This window comes from Dromiciops gliroides, chromosome 5 (assembly GCF_019393635.1).
Source record: "Dromiciops gliroides isolate mDroGli1 chromosome 5, mDroGli1.pri, whole genome shotgun sequence".
In the NCBI taxonomy this organism is placed as follows: domain Eukaryota; kingdom Metazoa; phylum Chordata; class Mammalia; order Microbiotheria; family Microbiotheriidae; genus Dromiciops; species Dromiciops gliroides.
Window position 1 is genome coordinate 38192206 of NC_057865.1, and position 21236 is coordinate 38213441.

General features: G+C 46.0%; 1 protein-coding gene and 1 long non-coding RNA gene across 4 annotated transcripts in view; one reads left to right on the forward strand and one right to left on the reverse strand.

Annotated features, from left to right (window-relative positions):
* SH3BP5 (SH3 domain binding protein 5) overlaps nucleotides 1–21236 on the forward strand; it is an 89560-nt gene that overhangs the window by 24988 nt on the left and 43336 nt on the right. For both annotated transcript variants that reach the window (XM_043966836.1, XM_043966837.1), the window contains exon 3: nucleotides 8973–9101. In XM_043966836.1, coding sequence (XP_043822771.1) covers nucleotides 8973–9101 — 129 coding nt within the window. The remainder of the gene's footprint in view (nucleotides 1–8972; nucleotides 9102–21236) is intronic.
* On the reverse strand, nucleotides 10284–13284 carry LOC122728334. Of its 2 annotated transcripts, none has more exons than XR_006353271.1 (4): nucleotides 13120–13284; nucleotides 11603–11710; nucleotides 11022–11269; nucleotides 10284–10587 (listed from the first exon to the last, which is right to left on the reverse strand). It is a non-coding gene; the product is annotated as an uncharacterized LOC122728334 (long non-coding RNA). The 2 variants fall into 2 exon arrangements; XR_006353272.1 differs by lacking the exon at nucleotides 13120–13284 and adding an exon at nucleotides 12183–12230.

Here is a 21236-nt window from a genome sequence, read left to right on the forward strand (position 1 = left end):
CTGAGCCCTCTGAGTCTGGGGCTCAGGCAGATGGACTTGGAGAGCCCAGTTTTGTCCACTGGCCAACTGAGAAGTCTACTTCCTGGGAATGTTCTCAATGTGCTTACTTCAGGAGGAAACCAATAGTAACTAAGTGGATTTTTGTTTATGAAAACAGCTATTAGTGAACCTCAACTGGGAGCCCTCCGTTGGCTGGATGTCTTATATTCCTGCTTTTGTAACAAAAGAAGGAAAAGAATCTGATAAAAACTGGAGAAGTGAGCTTTGACATCTAGAGGCTTATAATAGGTGTCTACATCTTCGTGATGGAGAAGGAAATGGCAAACCACTCCAGTATCTTTGCCAAGAAAACCCCAATTGGGGTCACGAAGAGTCAGATACGACTGAAACAACTCAACAACAGCAACAAAAACATAATGAATCGGGGGTATTCCAGCCAGTGCATTGAACTTAATGACTGTGTAAACTTGGGTAAGGCACTTTCTGAGCCTGACCTTTCTCCTCTGTTTAAAATCAACTAATAAAAAAAAAATTAAAGTGTCTATGGTGTGCCAGGCACTATGCACTGGGGGTACAAAAAGAGGTGAAAGATAGTCCCTGCTTTGACAAGGCTTACAATCTTTTTTGCTTGTTTATTTGTTTTTGTTTTGCAGGGCAGTGAGGGTTAAGTGACTTGCCTAAGTTCACACAGCTAGTGTCAAGTGTCTGAGGTTGGATTTGAATTTAGGACCTCCTGAATCCAGGGCCAGTGCTTTATCCACTGTGCCACCTAGCTGTCCCCTGGGCTTACAATCTTAACAGGAGAGACAACGTGCAAACAAATACATACAAAGCAAACTATATACAGGAAGAGGAAATAATTGAGAAAAATGACTGAGAGACATTTCTGGAGAAGTAGTGTGTCCTAGTGGATTGTGCTGGACTTGGAGTTTGGAGGACCTGGGTTCAAATCTCTATTCTGACCCTGACCTGTGTGACTAGGCAAATCATTTCATTTCTCCTAGTCCTCAGTTTCCTCATCTGTAAAAATAAGGGGGGTTGGGGGCAGCTAGGTGGTGCAGTGGATAAAGCACTGGCCTTGTATTCAGGAGGACCTGAGTTCAAATCTGGCCTCAGACGCTTGACACTTAACTAGCTGTGTGACCTTGGGCAAGTCACTTAACCCTCATTGCCCCATCAAAAAAACTAAAACCAAAACAAAAAAAAAAAATAAAAAATGAGGGGGGTTGTATTAGACGACTCCTAAGGTCTCTGCCACCTCCAAATTTATGACAGGGGTTCAACTGCAACCTTTGACTTTTGTTAGCTGCGTAGACATGGGCATGCCACTCTCAAAGATTTATCTACTGAGTTATAAGAATTAGGCTGTTAAGTCAGTAAAGGGAATTCATACTGCTGTGAAATTGCAGATCCCTGAGACATATGTGAAGCAAGTATTTTGAAAATATTTACCCCTCGGAGACATATTAAAGGTCAGGTGAGGTAGTAATAGCCAGTATTTATATAGTGCTCACTGTGTGCCAGGGCCTGACCTAAGTGCTTTACAAATATCATCTCCATTGATCCTAATGATAACCCCAATAAGTAGGTGCTTTCATTATTCACATTTTACAGTTGAGGAAACTGAGGCAAACAGGGTTAAGTGACTTAACTAGGGTCATACAGCTAGTAAATGTCTGAGACTGGATTTGAACTCAGGTCTTCTTTGACTTCAGGTTAGGTGATCTGTACTGTGGCGTTTAGTTGTGGATAACATTTGTGAGATACTTTCTTCCATTAGAATTTAAGTTCCTTGAGGTGAGGGCCTTTTTTTGGCGGGGTGGGGGGGTGTCTTTCTCTGTATCCCTAGGACTTTACACAGTCTCTCATGTTGTTGTTTAGTCATTTTTAGTTGTGTCCAACTTTTTGTTACCCCATTTGGGATTCTCTTGACAAAGATACTGGAGGGGTTTGAAATTTCCTTCTCCAGCTCATTTGACAGATGAAGAAATTGAAGCAAACAGGGTTAAGTGACTTGCCCAGGGTCACACAGCTAATAAGTATCTGAGGCAGGATTTGAACTTATGAAGAGGAGTCTTCCTGACTCCAAGTTGCCCATTGTGACACGTGGTTAATACTGACTAAAAGGTTTTTGACTGATTTGTTAATTGTAGAGCAATTAAAAAATGTCAGGATTAGAATTAATTCTCTAGGGTACCTTTCCTATAAAGCATTGATATCAAATTCAAACAGAAATGGAGCCACTAAACTGTACATAAGGATCCCCACAGGCCACATATTGACTTAGAATACCACATAGTAACATTATCTATGTTCTAGTGTATTTTTTCTTTTGTGAAATACTTCCTTATTGCTTTTTAGTCTGGTTTCTGCTTGGGACTGTTGTACCCATGGCCAGTGTGAAGCAATAGGCCCATCCTGTCAAATTAACTAGTTAATTACATGATAAAACACAGAACCAGTTAGGAAATAAGAAACAGAATGAATCTGGGGAGGAAAGGTCGCATGGTCAGGGCAGACTGCTGTTACTGCCGACTTTGGGACTCTAGTGATTCTAGCATCGCCCTCTTGCTCTGCCCACTTGCCTTTGGAAGAATCCCACCCATTGAGCTGCGGCTGGAGGGGGCCTTAGAGATCAGCCAGTCCTAGGGTTCTTAGGCTTTTTTCGCGTCACAGACCCCTTGGGCAGTGTGTGTGGAAGCCTAGAGATCTATTCTCAGAGTCATGTTTTAAATGCATAACATAAAATATGGGGGATTATAAAGGAAACTAATTACATTAAAATATAGTTATAAAATTAAAAAAAAAATTTCTGAATCTTGGGTCAAGATTCTCTTCATCTAGTCCAGGTGTCTTCAAGCTATGACCTGTAGGCTATAGTTTTTGGTGTCCTGAAAGTCCAGCTGTCTCATTTTATAGAGAGGAAATGGAAGCCTAGATAAATTTTAGTGACTTGCCCAAGGTCATTTAGACAATAAACGTCCCAACCAGGCTCTTCTGATGCCTTGGTCCATCCATTTCCTGATTCCCCCAGTTCTCTCCCTCTCTCTTCTCCTCAATGGCTGCATACAACAGCATCTCCTACTTCAGTCCATCACCATAGATATTTATACATATGTGGGTTTGTGTGTGTTTTTGGGGGGAACATCTTGCATCTTCCTAGTAGAATGTAAACTTCTTGAGGGCAGGGACTATTTCACTTTGGCATTTATATTCCCAGGGTGTCCAGTGCTTACAGCAGGCACTTAATAAATGCTCACTTATTTGTTTTCTAAATACAATGCCTATTTATATCCCCTTCAGAAGGTTTTTTGGGAAGAGAAAATGGGATAAGAGATATGCAAGTGCTTGGAAACATTTACTCTGTATAATTGTTTATTTATTTATATTTTGCCGGGCTATGAGGGTTAAGTGACTTTCCCAGGGTCACACAGCTAGTAAGTAGCAAGTATCTGAGGCCGGATTTGAACTTGGGGCCTCCTGAATCCATGGCCAGTGCTTTATCCACTGCACCACCTAGCTGCCCCCTCTACTCTGTATAATTGTAAGGAAAGAGTAATAGTGACCCCTGGCCTCCAGTGCAGGGAGCTTGTGGGATCATTCAAAAAGTTACTTAGGGGGCAGCTAGATGGCGCAGTGGATAGAGCACTGGCCCTGGATTCAGGAGTACCTGAGTTCAAATCCAGCCTCAGACACTTAATACTTACTAGCTGTGTGACCCTGGGCAAGTCACTTAACCCCAATTGCCCCACAAAAAACAAAAAAGAAGTTACTTAGGTGCCGTAATTCCTCTATTTAGCAAGAGAAATATCTGCGTGTTTGACTTTTGCTTAGACTAACAATGATAGTCATAGCCACGGACCCTGGTGGCCTGAGTTGGCCTGACTGTTACTTGTTCTGCCTGAGTCCTAAAATGTGGCCTTCTTAAAAAGGTGACTGATCCCAAGAGTGATTCCACTTGGGGGGTGGGGGTGGGGTAAGGGGAAGGACACCTGGCAAACCAACGGTGTGGGAAGTGAAGACACCTACCGTGTGTTACTGTGAGTGGGAAGAACCGTCATGGTACTGTCTGGGTGACCACAGGAACGCTGAGTGGTCAGCATCTCTGGGCTGGCCCTGACCAGAAAGCACTTTGAGGGGAGCTGCAGTGAGAGGAGAATGGGGGGTGGGTGGGAAGGAAATGGGAGCCATGCTTGGTTGGGCCAGCGGTTAGTGTGGAGTGAATAGCAGATGGGAGAGGTAAGGAATGGAAGGAGCATGACCACATGTTGTCACATCTTACGTATATTGCAGTTTCCTGTCAGAGAGAACTAGCCTATAAGAAGTCACAGCATCCGAGCCCAAAGGGGCCTCAGAACTAATCGAGTCCAAGCCGTACCTGGATGCATCACACCCAACGAGTGGCCTCCAGCCTGGTTTTAAGACCTCTGCTGCAGGGGGCCCCCCCGGATCCCCAGAGACGGCCCATTTTCCTTCTCTGATTGTCTGAAAGTTTGTCCAGGAATCAAGCTTAAATTCCCCTCTTTGCTGCTGCGTCCTCCTTGTTATGTCCTCTGGGGCCAAGCAGAAGAAGGCTAATCCATTTGCCATGTGACAGGCCCTCAGATACTTGAGGATGGCTCTCATGTCCTGCCTGCCTCTTAAGGTTCTTTCCTCCAGGCAAAACATTCCTTGTTCTTTGAACGGATCCTCAAATGACATGAATTTATAAGAAATTTCCTCTGCCTGCTTCAATTTGTGATCCCATTAGATCAGGAAGCCTCATTTTAGAATTTAAAGGTTGAGTGTTCATGAAGTGCAGGTATCTTTTTAGCCTCTGAAATGAGGTGAGTTTGACTGTGACTAAAAGCATGTAAGTCACAATGGGCAGACATAATTGGTACCTAGACTAGCAGTGTCAAATGCAAATAGAAACCGTCACAGTGGATAGAGCACTGGCCCTGGAGTCAGGAGGACCTGAGTTCAAATATGGCCTCAGACACTTCACACCTATTAGCTGTGTGACCCTGGCCAAGTCACTTAACCCCAATTGTCTCTCTCACACACACACAAAAATTAGAAACAAGTCTCTGTTTCCCATGCTGACTTGGAAAATTACAAGTTAACATTATCTATGTTGTGTTATATTTTTATTTATTTTGTTAAGCATTTCCCAATTACATTTTAATCTAGTTCGGGCCACAGTCTTGTAGACCTTGTGTTGCTGGGAGTGGGGTGGTGGTGGTGACACCTCTGCCCTTGGGACAGCTCTATGAGTCATGTGCCTCTTTTTCTCTCCCCCAGTCCTCCTCCCCCAAAGCTCAGACAAGAGACAGCTTCTGAAGGGTGGGGACAGACACAAGAGAACACGTAATCCCAAATGTTTCCTTCTGGATGTGGGTCTAAATTTCCCCCTTGCAGTTTTTCTTCTGCCTCTTTGGGCTTTGTGGCTGCTGTTTCTTGATTTTCAGGAATTCTTCAGGCCCTGCTGGATTCTCTCCCTTCTTGGCCCCAATTCCCACCCTGTCTCCCCTCCCCGACCCCCCAACCCTTGTCTAGAGACCTCTTGGACCAGATTCTTTTCTCTTTCTGATGACATTTTTAGCCCTCCTCCCTACCTCTTCCCCCCCCCCTCAGCCTTATTTGACTTTGGAATTAATTTGGACGCCCCTGATTAAGCTTGAATAAACCTTCTAAGTCAGACTCAGTGAAACAAGCTAAGTGTTTAGCCCTGGGCTGGATGTTGGTTGGAGATGGAGAATCTGTAAGAAGGTTCTAGCTGCTCCCAAAGTAGCCTTGAGAATGTCAGCGTAGAGACATAAGTCCCAAATAAAATCCCACCTCTTGTAACATAGCACTTCCCTCTATTTATTATCTCTGATTTATCTCCTTTCTATCTATTTGTATATAGTTGTCTGCATGTCATCTGCTCCTGGGGGCAGCTAGGTGTTGAAGTGGATAAAACACCAGCCCTGGATTCAGGAGGACCTGAGTTCAAATCCTACCTCAGACACTTGATACTTACTAGCTGTGTGACCCTAGGCAAGTCATTTAACCCTCATTGCCCTGCCCCCCCAAACCCCATAAAAACAAAAAACAAACACAAACAAAAAAACCTTAGCTCCTCCAGGGCAAAGGCTGGGTTTTGTCTTTTTTCCCACACTTAGCATGTGGCATAGTGCCTGGAACATTTGTTGTTGTTGTTTAGTCGTTTTTAAGTTGTATCTGAGTCTCCATGACCCCATTTGGGGTTTTCTTGGCAGACATACTGGAGTGTTTGCCATTTCTTTCTCCAGCTCATTTTACATTTGAAGAAACTGAGGAAAACAGGGTGAGATGACTTGCCCAGGGTCACACAGCTAGTAAGTGTCTGAGGCTGGATTTGAATTCAGGAATATGAGTCTTCCTGCTTCTAAGCCCAGGCTCTATCCACCATGCCACTTAGCTTCCCCACCTGGCACATAGGTACTTAATAAAAGTTTATTTTATGAGTTGACACTGGGAGACAGTGGGGCCTCCAAAATTGAAATCCTAGTTTGTTGGGTGGAGCCATTGGGGTGGATTTATGGAACAGACACAGACAGAGGTCAGGAGTGATGAGCCTGTGTTGTGAACTGTGTCACTGATACCCTCGAGATCCCAAATCTGTTGGAGTGAAATGATAGCATGACCCTTCAAGCTCTGGAAACCCCTGTGCCCACGGGGGCAGGGCTTGAAAAAGTGGAGAATTAAGTCAAGAAAGTTGCTTACTTCTCTAGGCCTATGGGACCCTGTGTGGGGAGAGCATGTTGGGCCCTTCCAAGGACCAAGTTGTTTGCTTGTACTTTTCTGCTCGCTTCATTCACTGAATGAAATTGATAATGCCGGCTACTACTATCTGTGTGGGCAGCCAAATGGATAGAGCACCAGGCGTGGAGTCAGGAAGATCTGAGTTCAAATCTGGCTTCAGCCACTTATTAGCTGTGTGACCTTGAGCAAGTCACTTAACCCTGATTTGCCTCACTTTCCTCATCTGTAATATAAGTTTGAGAAGGAAATGGCAAAGCACTGTAGTGTCTTTGCCAAGAAAACCTCACGGACAAGTTTATGGGATCACAGAGTTGGACGTGACTGAATGACCGAATGACAACAGCTACATATGTATGAGGCGCTGAAGTACTGTGGGCTACAGAAAGATGAACAAGAGCGTCCCTGCTCTCATGGGAGCTGCAACGTAGTAGGAAGGATGGGATAATTACATCATAGATAACTACAAAGCAAGAAAGAATGGAATTAGGACTAAAGGAGAAGAGCAAGAATGGAGGTTCAGAGGAGGGGGGATCACCTCCAGTTGGGGGGCAGGGGGAGAATTGGAGACAGTTCCACAACAAAAGGACCAGCATTCAAACTAGGCCCAGGAAGGGTAGGGCTTTGACAAGTGGAGATGAAGAGGAGGGAAGGAGGCAGGGAAGTGAACAAGGGGGTGGAGGTAGGAAAGTTTAGGGTGTGTTCTGGGAGCAATGAATAAAGAGAGGGATAATGGGATGTGGAACTGGGTAGTTGGGCAATTACACCGAGGCCCTTGAATGCCAAGCAAAGGATAATCAGCAAACAAGGGATGTATTTGTATCTTGCTACTGCCCAGAAGGCATGTGAACCTTTTTGGTCACTTGGGTCCATAGATGTACCTTATTACTGTAAGGGCTAAAATTCTAGCTATACTGTCTAAAATATCTAATGAGTGGTCACCAATAAATTATAAGCTTTAGCAAGAGTTAGACTTTTAAGCATTTATTAAGGAGAATAAGAATTTGGAAAAAAGAGAGAGAGGCCTAGATTCATCTATCTCTTAAAGGGAGAGTGCATTGGTAGCTCCCTTTTCCACTAGAGTCCTCAGGAAAGAGAGCGAGCCAGCGCACCAGCCTCCCCCTTCTTCCTCCCACAAGCCAACGTCACTTCCTGACGCCAAAGAAAAACCACATGGCCCTGCCCTCAGAGGCCCTCTCCTCATGTTGGAGCCTTCCTACAGTAAGGGTGGCGTCATTCCAATTGTTACATAGAATAGCCATGTTCCTCGAATAGACTGTGGAAATATGAATGGTATTAACCCCTCCCACCTCCTTGTATTTCATACCTTGTATTTCTTCTCTACATAATTATGACACAAGTGTATGTTTTTGCTGCTGATAGACTGTATGCCCCCTGAGGGCAGGGGCTTGCATGTTTGTTGTCTCCCTAGCGCCTGGCATAGAAAGCATAGGCACTGTACAAAATGAGCATGGTGTGACGGGACCGTTGCCGCCTCCCCAAAGAGCAGTGAACAATTGCAGATCCCAGCTCAATCAAGTAGTGGCTACCTGTAAGGAACTTCCTATTTCTCTATCTGGGGAAATAAGATGAACACAGAAGAAATGGCTTAATAAAGGCTCAGCCATTGGTTGATTGTTATTACTTTCGAATGAACAGGAGGGAGGAAGAGGGAGCTTTTTATTTAAAGGAAGTTCTCAGTCAATCCTTTGCTCCAATAAAAGTTCTGTGGGGTTTTCGGTTTGCTTGGTGATGGTGGGAGTGGTTTTGATAAAGAAATGAGTCACCAAAGGAAAAAAAAACAAAAAACCAAACCAAAACAAACCCGAGGGAAGGGTCTGTTCCATGATGGGAGCACAATCCATATCTACGATGTAGCTGAGAAATGGGCATCTTGCCTTTGTTTAAAGACCCTGGGGAGGGGAAGGATGAGGCAGCCCAGTCTATTCAGGGACACCTCTAATTGCAAGGAAGTTTTCCCTAACACCAAGCCTAGGGCTGCATCCCTGTCACACCTTTTCCACTCCTTGTTCTGTCCACTGGGGCCCATCAGCATACAAGGAAGCCCCTCTTCCCTATGACAGCCTTTCAGTTTTCCTCTTGTAAATCCCAAATCTGTCCCTAAAGCAGGCCATACCATCTGTCCTTTTCCCTCTCCTCTTGAATCTAAATGGTATTTGATGAATCTCCTGTCTCCTTGGCCACAGGATGCCCGCCAGAAATTCCGCTCTGTTCTGGTAGAAGCGACGGTGAAACTGGATGAACTGGTCAAGAAAATTGGCAAGGCAGTGGAGGACTCGAAGCCCTACTGGGAGGCCCGGAGGGTAGCCAGGCAGGTAAGGAGGCATGCTTACCTAGGCTTCAGATGTTTTTCTCTCTGTTGCCCTAGGAGCCACCCTTGGTACATGGTTTGTTGGCATTTGGTTTTGACTGGACCCATACTGATAACTGTATATCAAAGATACTGGTGTTCCTATTCCTCTCAGGGAGAGTTATCAGAAGGGTTCTTGTGGTTTTGGTCAGGATCCATGATGTCCTTGGTATAGGGAATACCCTGAACGAATCTGGGACTTACAGTCTTAGTGTTCTGGGGCTTGAGAAGTTAAGGGACTTGCCCAGGGCCACGGGATCATCTTTTTAAAGCTGGGAGGGTTTTTATTTGCTTTGGAATCCACTCCCTTCTTTTTGAGGAAACTTAGGCCCACTGAGGTTAAATGATTTGGCCAGGATCATGCATCCAGTATGTGTCAGAGATAGGTCTTCCAGATTTTAAAACTGGCTCTCTGACTAAAATGCGATAGGGCTTTTTCACTTTGGACTTCATTTATTTATTTATTTTCCTCTAAAGAGCATGAGCCCTTGACATGTGTAATACAAGAAAGAACTGTAACGTGGGCAGCCTTGCAGGCAGTCCTGCCACCCCCTGCCCCAGCCTTCATCACTTCTCCGTGTGTGTGTGTGTGTGTGTGTGTGTGTGTGTGTGTATGTGTGTGTGTGTCCGTGTCCATCCCTTGCTGCTATTAATAGAGCTGGAGGCATTGGCATTTGGATGACCCTGTAGTGGGTACATTTCTGTCATCCGAGCTGATGGCCTAGGCTTCCTTTACAGCTGGATCCGCTCACGCAGGCAGATAAACCTACCCCAAGCTATAAGGCTTGGGTTTTTTTCCTTTTTTTCTTAATAACTGCCTGTCAGGCAGAAAGAGGAGTGCTGCTTCTTGCATATCTCCTGTCCTCTTAATTGGGTTTGGAGTAATTAGTCACTTGACTCCCTTGACACCCAGCGGCATGTTCTCCCATCACAAGGAAGCACTCAAAGAGCTCTGGCCCCAAGTGGAGGAGGTAGTGGAAAAAAACCAGGAGAATGAGCAGTGGGGGCCGGGGGTGTGAGTCTGCACCTGTTTGTTAATTTCCTCTCCCTGTTTTCTTGGGGAAAAAATCATGCTTTATGAAATTAATAGGGGTCAGAAGGAAAATGTGACCCACCCCTTTCCATCTCTGCTTTATTTCCTCCATATCAGTTCATGCCAGTCTTACCATGATCAACAACTCTTAAGCAAATAATCATTGATCTAGGATTAGAAGGGAGCTGAGAGACCCGCTGGGCCAGGGGAATGAGGCCAAAGAAACAGGCCCAGGGAGAGTCAGTCACTTCCTCAGGGTCATACAGCTAGTGGGCACCAGAGTCAGGAGGTGAATTCCAGGACCTCCGATTTCAGAGTCTGCCATACCATGCTTGCCTCTCCCAGAGAGTAGGGGAAAATGGCAGCTTCCAGCTCGATGAAGAGGTCCCCACCCCTACGGAACATCCAAGAATTCTACCTAGGGAGAGAAGATGAACACGGGTGAATAGTGGTGTTTGCTTTGGAATAAGGCTACCCGGGGCTTTCTGACTTCTTTTCTTCTCTGTTTCCCCCCCCACCCCCCAGGTACATTTTGCATTTTCAGAATGTTCCATTAAGACCCAAACCAATAGGTGTTGGGAACCCTTGGAAAGTTCACCTTGTCCAAGTTGTGCTAATTTGAAATTGTAGGCTAGAACGCTAGACCCACTCGCCTAGATTCTACCCTGTGGCTCCTAGACAGCAGAGTAGATTGAGTGCTAGAAGACTTACGTTTGAACAGTTTTCTCATTTGTACAATTAAAGGGTTGAACATGATGGTCAATAAAGTCCCTTATCTGTAGAATGAGGGGGGCTGTACATCAGCATCCCGTGATGCTCTCTTCTCTCCCAAATGTCTTTCTTCCAGCTCACCTTCTTTGGGTCTCTTTACAGCTGTAGATTTCCACGCAGTGAAAGTTTCTGTTGACTTTTGGCAAAAGACCTTGAGGTGACTTGAATGGAGTCCATTCTGTTTCTTAAGTCCCTTGCCTTAATTGAAGGAGGGGTGGGGTGGAGGGAAGAGATGCCAGGCACCCAAAAGACCGGCTTCTCAGACGAGTACGTCAACTGTTTGCTGCCGAGTCGCTGACCAAAGGAAGCTCCATTATGTCTGGTGACCTCTGGGAAAGCCGTGTAAAACCAGAAGCATCTTAGGGCTTTCCCTGAGTGTAGACCCTCTGTGTACTCAAAGTGATGTTTTAAGGACAGAAATGGGGAAGGGGTGTAGTGAGCCACTGAAATGTCCACAGAGGAAGTTTGAGGGCAGAAGGGGAAGTGGATTGAGCCACTGAAATATTTGCAAGCTTGGGTTGGGAGCACTCTGGGGAAAAGTTGAAGGAACTGGGATTGGTTAAGGTGGAAAAGGGAAAAACCAAGGAATGATTTAGTGGTGATAATGGGCTCTATCGTGGATAAAGGACGTCACTGGAGAGCCCTGTGGCCAGAAGACTCACGGAAAGGGAAGAGTGAGGCGTGGCTGGTGAGACTATGTGTAGGTCTCATTGTTATCACCATAGTGTTGGGACCAGCCTGTTGGATGGACTCCTTCAGGAAGGAATTACCTAGAAGACATGGGCAAGAGGTGCCTCGGAGGGTCCACATGGATGGGGAGGGGGGCATCTAGCTTGAGATCTCAGAGCCATCGAGCCTTGACCCTCCCAGCTATTCTCCATGACACCCCAAGAAAATAAAAGCAGGAGGAGATCGGACCTGGGCCAAGAGATTGAACTGTGCAGTTCTGGTTTTCTGAAGGTCTTTAAGAAGGGAATAGACGGTTGCCAGCCTGGGATGACATAAACAGGGCCCTGCCAATAAACTTATTAAATCCTTGTGTTCACCTCCATGAATGCTCTAATCCATCCCCTGGCCTGACGTGGCAGTTCATAGTTTTGATAGTATCTGGCCACTATACTGAGATCTCAGCCAAGGCCCTGCTGTGTAGGGGACAGGACTCTGAATTTGGAGTCAGACGTCCTGGGTTTAAATCCTGCCTCTGTCCTTTCTGATTTGTGTGACCTTGGGTAAATCACTCACCTTCCGTGGGCCTCAGTTTCTTCCTCTGTTAAAATGAGGGAATTATACTAGATGACCTCCAAGGTCCCTTCTTGATCCAAATCGATGCTTTGGGGGACAATGACACCAGTGAATAAATGCATTCCAGTTCATACTCATGTTCTCTTGTAGATTGGGTAAGTGTCACCCCCATTTCCCAGATAGAGAAATCAAGGCCCAACAAGGCTGAGTGGCTTGTCCAGGGCCATGAAGCCAGTACAGGATGGATGTGATACTAGAACCCAGGGCTTCTGGTGATCCTCCTGTTCCTCCCCATTGGGTGGGAGTTATTCATGTGCCCTTCTGGGGAGCCTTAGTCCCCATTGTAGAATATGGTTTTTTACATGCTTGGAGGAAACGCTATATTTCAGTTAGAGGTTGGTGAAAATAAAGATGTGATTTTATTTCATCCCATCCATGGGCCCTGCTGTGGTGCTAAGATACCTTCTTCCCCAGTTTTGTGGCCATCCACCGTCCTAGGACAACTCCAGCGTTTGCCCCCTTTGCTAATGTATCCAGGGATCATCTCCCGTTTGGGGCCTTGTGGCAGGACAGGGCAGGGAACAGGCTGGACAGGCCCTGTTTTCATTTTCTTTTCCTGTGAGTGCCCATAAATCCACCTGTCTCGGAGCTGGCCAGACTGGCTGTCGCCTTCTGTGAAGTGTGACGTCCCTCTCCCCCGACCCTCCAGATTACCTCTGAACGTGGCCGAGGCAGAGGGAGCTGGAAAGGAGGCGGTGCCTGCCAAGCCGGAGACAATGAACAGAGACAGTGGCGGGTCCTCTCCTTCCTCCCTCTCCCCCCTCGACCCCTTGTTCTCTGCTGGCAGCAATGATTTGATGATTACTAAATGTAATTGGAAAGCAAATGAGCCATCTGGCTTAATGAGATGGATTTCAGGGGGCCAAGAATGACTCACCTTTAACTGGCAGCAAGCATGATGGAGGGAAATCCTGCCCTGCCCTGCCCTCCTCCTCCTCTTGCTAGGAGCAGCTCTCAGAGAAGGGAGACAGATGAGCCCCATGCCCTTCTGTCTCCTTGACAGCCCAGGAAGAGAGTGAGCGATGTCCAGGGCGGAGATGGATCCCAGTGACCTCCCGGCCCTTGGTGCCGGGGCCGCATTGTCTCCATTTCCTGCCGTGGGAGGGTGGCCGAGGAAATAGGAGGCGGCTTGTGTCAGGGGAGGGGGGGAGCATGAATGCCCCGACTGATCTTTCGAGGGCTTGGGGGGCAGCCTTCTTGGCAGGCTCCCAGGGGGATGCATCTCCCTTCTGTCTCCTGGCAGATGGGGTGTACGCTTCACCCCATCCCCCTCTGTCCTGGGCTGGTGCCCACGGGGCTTCTGGTTCCTTTCCACACCAGCCTTCCCCTTTGTGGTGCTGCCGTAAGTGTCCTGGAGACAGACTCCAAATCCGGGCCCACTGAGGACCTTCCTTAGCCAGCCCTCTTACTGCTGTGCTCCTCCAGCTCAGAGCACGGTGCCCGATGCCTAGGAGGTGCTTACTGTTTGCTGACCGAGTCTGTGATTCCATACTCTCAATGAAGTAGAAAGGGCATTGAATGAAGAGGCAGAAGATCTGGGTTCAGATCCTGGCTTTCCCACTTCCTAGCACTTTGACTATGGCGAGTTCTCTCTCTAAGCCTCAGTTTCCTCATATGTAAAATAGAAATAAAAAATAATCTTCAGTCTCCTATTCAATGGTTGTTGTGAGAATTCTGTGTGTGTGTGTGTGTGTTGGTGCATGTGCACACACGTGTGCATAGAGATTGGATTGATGCACTTTCCACATTGCCGGGCACATACTCCCAGGCTCCATTGGGAGGGTCACATCTCTCACTTCTTCCTGTGATGATGAGGCGCTTTGCTTGGGGTTACTCATCGAATCAGTCAGTAGCCACCCTGCATCCAGAGACAAAAAGTGGTCCCAGCCCACATGGACCCGATGGTCTATCGGGTGAAACCCCCCCAGAAGGAAACACAAAGTAATTTGGGATGTGGGGTGCTAGTAGAGGCGGGGTCAGGAAAGTCTGGTATGAAAGGTGCTGCGCCTGTTCATTTTCTGCTATTCTCATTGGCCATCACCAGGTATACATTTTCCCATAGTTCTTTGTCTGTTAGAAAATCATGCTTAAGATGCTCTTGTTGCTGTAGTTCTTCCCCAAATATATCCTGCACTTTCTTGCCTTTTTTATTTTTTGGAAGCAGTCAGGGTTAAGTGACTTGGCTAGGGTCACAGAGTGAGTTGTCTGAGGTTGGATCTGAACTTGCATCCTCCCTGCTCCAGGGTTGGTACTCTTGTCCACTGTGCCACCTGGCCATCCCCCTTTCTTGCCTTTATGCTTTTGCTCCTGCTGTTTCCTCTATCCAGAATACTCTCTCTCCATCTCCAGGTCTTCCCTATCCTTCAAGGATAAAATGCCTTCTATTTTGTGCATGATAATAATAGCAGTTCACCCTGATGTAGAATTTGTCAGTTTAGAGAATGCTTTCCTCACAAGAATCCTAGGAAGTAATACAGTTATTATCCTAATAATATGATCCTAAAATGATCCTAATTTTATAGATGAGGAAACTGAGGCTAGGAGAGATGATGTGATGGACCCAAGGTCACACACACAGTTCATAGGGATGAACCTTGAGCCCAGGTATTTCAGCTCCAGGTCTAGGATCCTAGACCAAATGGCCTTTGCCGATCCCTCTAAGATGTAAGGGGACTGATTCTTGGCTGAATTCCCTCGTCTCCTGCCCCGGAGCCAAGGCTGCCCCCACCATAGGTCTTATTACTGCCAGGCTTTGGTCTCATGTGCTCTGCAGTTGACAAATCAGCCAAAAAGCTTTTAGTGAGTATTTACTATGTGTCATAATGGCCAGCCTGGAGTCAGAGAGACTCCTCTGCATGAGGTCAAATCTTGCCTCAGACACTTAACTAGCTGGGTGACTCTGGGTAAGTCACTGAACCCTGTCTGCCTCAGTTTCCTCATCTCTAAAATGAGCTGGAGAAGGAAATGGCAAAACACTCCAGTATGTCTGCCAAGAAAACCCCAAATGGGGTCATGGAGTCAGACACGACTGAAAACCGTTGAACAATAATGTGTGTATACACACACACACACACACACACACACACAATTATGGTCACTATGCCTGTTTAATTTCTGCTGCTCTCACTGGCCATCACTATGTATAAATTTTTCCATATTTATTTGCATACTTTACATTCTGGGTTGACTTGAGGTCACTCAAAGGCCAATGGAGAGATGTGTGGTGGGCCCCAAAATGGCGGAGGATATTAGTGAGAGGGATGACCAGAAAAGAAGGTGGGTTGCTCACATAGCAAAACCAAAGAGACGGCAGTGGGACCATGTCAAGTGTCAAGAAGGCTCTTAGAACACTGGGCTGGAGGGTGAGAAGGTGTGGCAGGTGGGCTGTGTAGCCTATACTGCTGGAAGATGTACCACGACTGACTGATGCACTGAAGTACATTTTTCCCAATTTGATCAGGCATCTCTCTTCTGATTTGAAAATGGGCTTTTTTGGGCTGTTATTTATTTCCATTTTTTTTTTCAGTTAAGAAACATTTATTTTCTTTCCTCCTTCCTTCCTTTTTCTCCCTCCCTGTCTGTTCATTAGGGCTATTTTTATCCAGCTCGGGTGCTTTAATGACTTGCCCTTATTTTGTTCTAGGAATTTTAATTTTTGATTGGACTATGAGATAGGGGGATGTGGCATGCATGATGGGGTGGAGTTGGGGAAGAGAACCAGCATTTATGAAGCACCTGCTGTATGCCAGTCACTGTGTCCCCTGTGAATCAGATCAATTCCTCTTCTATTTCTTCTAGTCTTAGAGAGTTTTCTGGGGTGCTACAAGCCTAAGTGAGAGGCCCAAGGATCACTTGAATATAGACAACTTTCCTGACTGTGATTCAGGCTCTTTATCCACCCACATGCCTAAGTGTCTCTTCCCTGGACAGGAACACCTGCCTTCAGTGTCTAGAATCAGGGCTTGCACTCCCTTTGAAAGGGCTGGAGAGACAAGGACAATTAAGCATTTGTTTAAGTGCCTAATGGAGCAGCTAGGTGCCCCTGTGGAGAGAGCTCTGGGCCTGAAGTTGGGAGGACCTGAGTTCAAATTTCACTTCAGACACTAGCTGTGTGACCCTGGGCAAGTCATGTAACCCCATTTATCTTTTTTGTTTGTTTGTTTTTAGTGAGGCAATTGGGGTTAAGTGACTTGCCCAGGGTCACACAGCTAGTAAGTGTTAAGTGTCTGAGGCCGGATTTGAACTCAGGTACTCCTGACTCCAGGGCCAGTGCTCTATCCACTGTGCCACCTAGCTGCCCCAACCCCATTTATCTTAAACATCCAGGGCTATCTCCAGTTGTCCTAGTGTATATCTTGCCACTGGACACAGATGGCTCTGGAGGAGGGAGTGAGGCTGGTAACAAGTCATGACATCACCCCAATGTCATGGTCCTCTTCAAGAACAAAGGACAACAAGAAGTGACTAATATGATGGGGGTGGAGTTTGGGAAGGGAACAGACATTTATTAAGCACCAACTGTGTGCCTCTCACTGTTGTAAGCATTTTACAGATATCTCATTTGAGCCTCACAAGAACCTGTTGTTACAGTTGAAGAACTGAGGCAGACAGGTGAATTGATTTACCCAGATCACACAGCAAGTAACTGCCTGAGGCAGAGTCTTCCTGACCCGGGCCCAGCTGTAACACCCAGCTGCCTAATATAATAGGCACAGGTAAGGGTGGGGGGTCATACAAAGATGGAAGTGAAGCAGTCCCAGCCCTCAAGGAGTGGACATTCTGCTGGGAGGATACAATGGTGCGGGCTCCTTGAGGGCAGGAGACTATCTCTTGTTTCTTTTTGTATCCCTAGCACTTAGCACAGTGCCTGGTATGTAGTAGGTGCCTAATAAATGCTTACCAACTGACTGAAAAATATATCCACAGTAAAAAAGACAGGGTGTCCCCAAATGAAGCATTAAATCTTTTGGGACATCCTGTATAAAGAGACTTGAGGGGTGGAGAGAGAATGCCAACCATGGGAGGCACCAGCAATGGCATGACAGAGGAGGTGGGCACTCCGGGAAGAAGTCGGGGCAACCTGTTTCCCTGGAGCATAGAAAACAGGCTTCTTTGAACCGAGAACTCTGAGTACTTAATAATCCTCCTTCTTCACAGCTGCCTTTGTTCCGGATCTTCTGGGATTTATTTTTAATGTTCTAATTATTTTAAAAAGTTTTATTGGTGTTGTTTTTAGACACCCTCCTCCCATCTTCAAACCATGTAGTATGTCTTCTCTTTCACAAATAAGGACAGCTAGCCCATACCAGATGAGCCTAGTGATTATGTCTTATCAATATATACAGAGTTTTGCACCCATAGCCCCCCACCTCTCCAGTGAAAAGAAGGCAGCGTATTTCTTCATTGTTTCTCCAGGGCCAACATTAGTCCCCAGAGCTATATGGCCTCTTGCTTCATACTCTCACGGTCTCCGTTGATGTTACTGTATAGACTGTTTTCCTGATTCTGCTTACTTCCCCTGGATCAGTTTTCCCATGGTTCTCTTGGAATCCCCTCAGGTTTGGTGTTTCCTTACTCTCCTGGAGGTTTAGTCCTCCCTTCATCACTGATCCCCTCTGTACAGCATCCTTTTCGTTGATGCCACCGAAGGCCTCCCATTGCAGTGGTTTTTCTTCCCGTCTTCCTCCTTCTGAGATTATTTGAGGTGAGTGATGTCCCTCTGGGCCCTTATGTGGCACTGCTCTGGGATGCCCTGGGGCTTGGGCTTGTCAGAGACAAGACCTAAGAAAGGGGACAGGGCTCTTGGCTGGGTGTCCTAAGACTACCTTCTGCTCTGGAGGTGGGAGATAGCAGTGAAGGGACAGCATTTTGTAGATGCGGTGTCTCCCATTGGCTGTCTGTCCAGGCTTGTTGGCTCTTTGTGCAGGAGTATGTGTGTGTGTGTGAGGCTGAATATGTTCTCTCTGCCTGTCAAGGGGTGAGGTGGGGTCTGGTCTAGTTAATAGTGAAGCTCACAGATGTATTTGGCTGTTATAATAACAATAGCTAACATTTCTATAGCACCTACTATGTACTAAAGATCTCATTCGATCCTCACAACCACTCTGGGAGGTGGGTGCTATTATTAGCCCCATTTTACAGATGAGGCAGACAATGGTTAAGTGATTTGTCCAGGATCACAAGCTAGTAAGTCTTCCTCACTGAGTTCTAGCTGCTATGCCACCTAGCCCCTACATTATCTCCTTTGATTAAGTTTTCTGAGGGCATGGATTCTCCCTCCCTTCCTTCCTTCCTCCCTCCCTCTCCTTTCTCTCTTTCAGGGCAGTGAGGGTTAAGTGACTTGCCCAGGGTCACACAGCTAGTAAGTGTCCAGTGTCTGAGGCCGGATTTGAACTCAGATCCTCCTGAATCCAGGGCTGGTGCTTTATCCACTGCGCCACCTAGCTGCTCTCTTTTTCTTTTTTGTCTGTATCTGTATCCCCAGCACCTGGCTCAGAGTAGGTGTTTGATTCAGGTTCACTGATTGATGTGACATCTCTCCACGCCCGCCCCTCCCCCATCATAGTTATTAGGAGGACAGACAGGATGTGAGCTTTTATTCCGGTTCTCAAATGAAGCGATTCAACTCTTTTGTCCTGTTTTAAAAATACTATTGATTTTCAGTTAAAGGATTGAATACGAAATGGATTTTTCCTTCTTCCCCCCTCCCAATACAATTGATTGGATCGTTTAATTTCTTAGTGAGGAAACATTGAGAGTTGAGGTTATATATCTTAGCAGCCTCTCTCTTTGCCAGGCGTTCCACGTAATAAATATCTATAATAAATAAATAATACCTAGAAATTTCTTTCCAGGTTATAAATATCCTGGAATAGAACTGGCCCACGGGAGAATTTTGAAATAGAGTTTGCCTTTAGCACCCATAACCTTTTCTTTCCCTGACTGTTTCACCCTTGGGGGTGTCCTCAAGTACCTGGCTTGATTTTGAAGAATGAATGGATAGAATGAGAGTCAGTCTGATCTAATGCCTAGAGAGCTAGGTTCAGGGCCCTCTGACACAGGCTGTGTGACTAGGGACAAGTCATGTATGTTCCGAGGGTGGTAGGCAACTCTATGACAGTGAGTTTCAAAAGTGGGTGCTCATGGGATGTCAGAAAGACCCGAGTTCAAATCTGACCTCAGGGACTTACTAGCTGTGTGACCCTGGGCAAGTCACTGAATCCTGCTTGCCTCAGTTTCCTCATGTGTAAAATGAGCTGGAGAAGGAAATGGCAAACCACTTTGGCATCCTTGCCAAGAAAATCCTAAATGGGATCCCAAAGAGTTGGACATGACTCAACAAAAACAACACCAACAACAAATTAAGTTTTCTTGGGAATTCCTTACACGATGAAATCTCAGTCTTATTAGACAAGGAAACAATGAGTAGGTGAATATTAAACCAGGTGGTGCGGCTGTGACATTTCGAGGTGGGGGTCAGACCATGAAAACCAAGGAGTTAGAGGTCTTTGATCAGGACTCTTCCTTTCTCTGGCTTTTTCCAGGGTTTTAGGGTTGAAGGCTGTAAGGTGTGGTTAGGGCAGGTAGGCATTCTGCAGAGTATAAGCCAGGTGCTCTAGCAGTGCTTGGTAATTAGAGATGTTCTAGCCCTTCCTCTGTCTTCAGAGCCAGCACCTACAAATGAGACTCAATTTTGTGCTCAAAATCCTTGAGAAAAATGTGGCATAGTAACAAGGTCACTGGGTCTGGAGTCCAAGAACCTGGGGTAAAGTCCTCCCTCTGACACTGACTGTGTGACCTTAAGCAAGTCGCTGAAATTCCTTGGGCTTCAGTTTCCTCCTTTGTAAAATGAGGGTTATTGGGATTCTATGGCCTCTGAACCTTCTTCCAATCCTGGGTATTTGATGCTATGACATTCCATATCTTCTTTTTTGTTTGTTTGTTTTTTGTTTTTTGGTGAGGCAATTGGGGTTAAGTGACTTGCCCAGGGTCACACAGCTAGTGTTAAGTGTCTGAGGCTGGATTTGAACTCATGTCCTCCTGACTCCAGGGATGGTGATCTATTCACTGCGCCACCTAGCTGCCCCATTCCATAGCTTCTTTAGAGAAATCCAGATGTTCTAATATTCCTAGAACGATCTTTGATATGCAGAAATCTTTCCCCAACTTGTCCATTCTCATACTTTTTTCAACTAAAAGAGACTCTACAGATAGTTTAATTCAACCTCTCATTTTGGGGTGAGGAAATACAGAGACCTAGAGAGACCTGTTTGAAGATACATAGCTAACTAGTAAGTGACTAATCTAGGACTTAAGCTTGCGTCTTTTCCCATTTCATCACAATAAATGTAAGAGAGCCCACAATATTCCTTTGAAGTCTATAATTAAGTGAACCCTAAAGTAAGACTCAAAATCTATTATCTGTATTTTACAGATGAAGAAACTGAGCCTTCTCTTTTTTTTTTTGCGGGGCAATGGGGGTTAAGTGACTTGCCCAGGGTCACACAGCTAGTGAGTGTTAAGTGTCTGAGGCCGGATTTGAACTCGGGTACTCCTGAATCCAGGGCTGGTGCTTTATTCACTGCGCCACCTAGCTGCCCCCTGAGCCTTCTCTTTATCAGGCTAAATGAGCCTAGTTCCCTTGGACTTAGTTCCTTGGTTTTAATCTCAGTATTGTGATTCTCTTTGGGAGAAATTCCTCTATGAACCACCGCCCAATTCTTTACTTTGCCTTTTTTACATTGTGGAATCCAGCACTGAACACTCCTGAAGTTGTTATGAGTATTTATTTTCTACTGTTCACTTAGGAAAAGATCTGGGTTTAAATATCTTTCAAAAGAGACACTACTAGTATTTCTGTAGTGCTTTATGATTTACAAAGAGTTTTACATCTCATTAAATCCTCACGAAAACCCTGGGAAGAGGTAGGTCCTATTATTTTCATTTGAAGAGGGAGAAACTGAGGCTGAGAGAGATTATACATCTTGCCCAGGG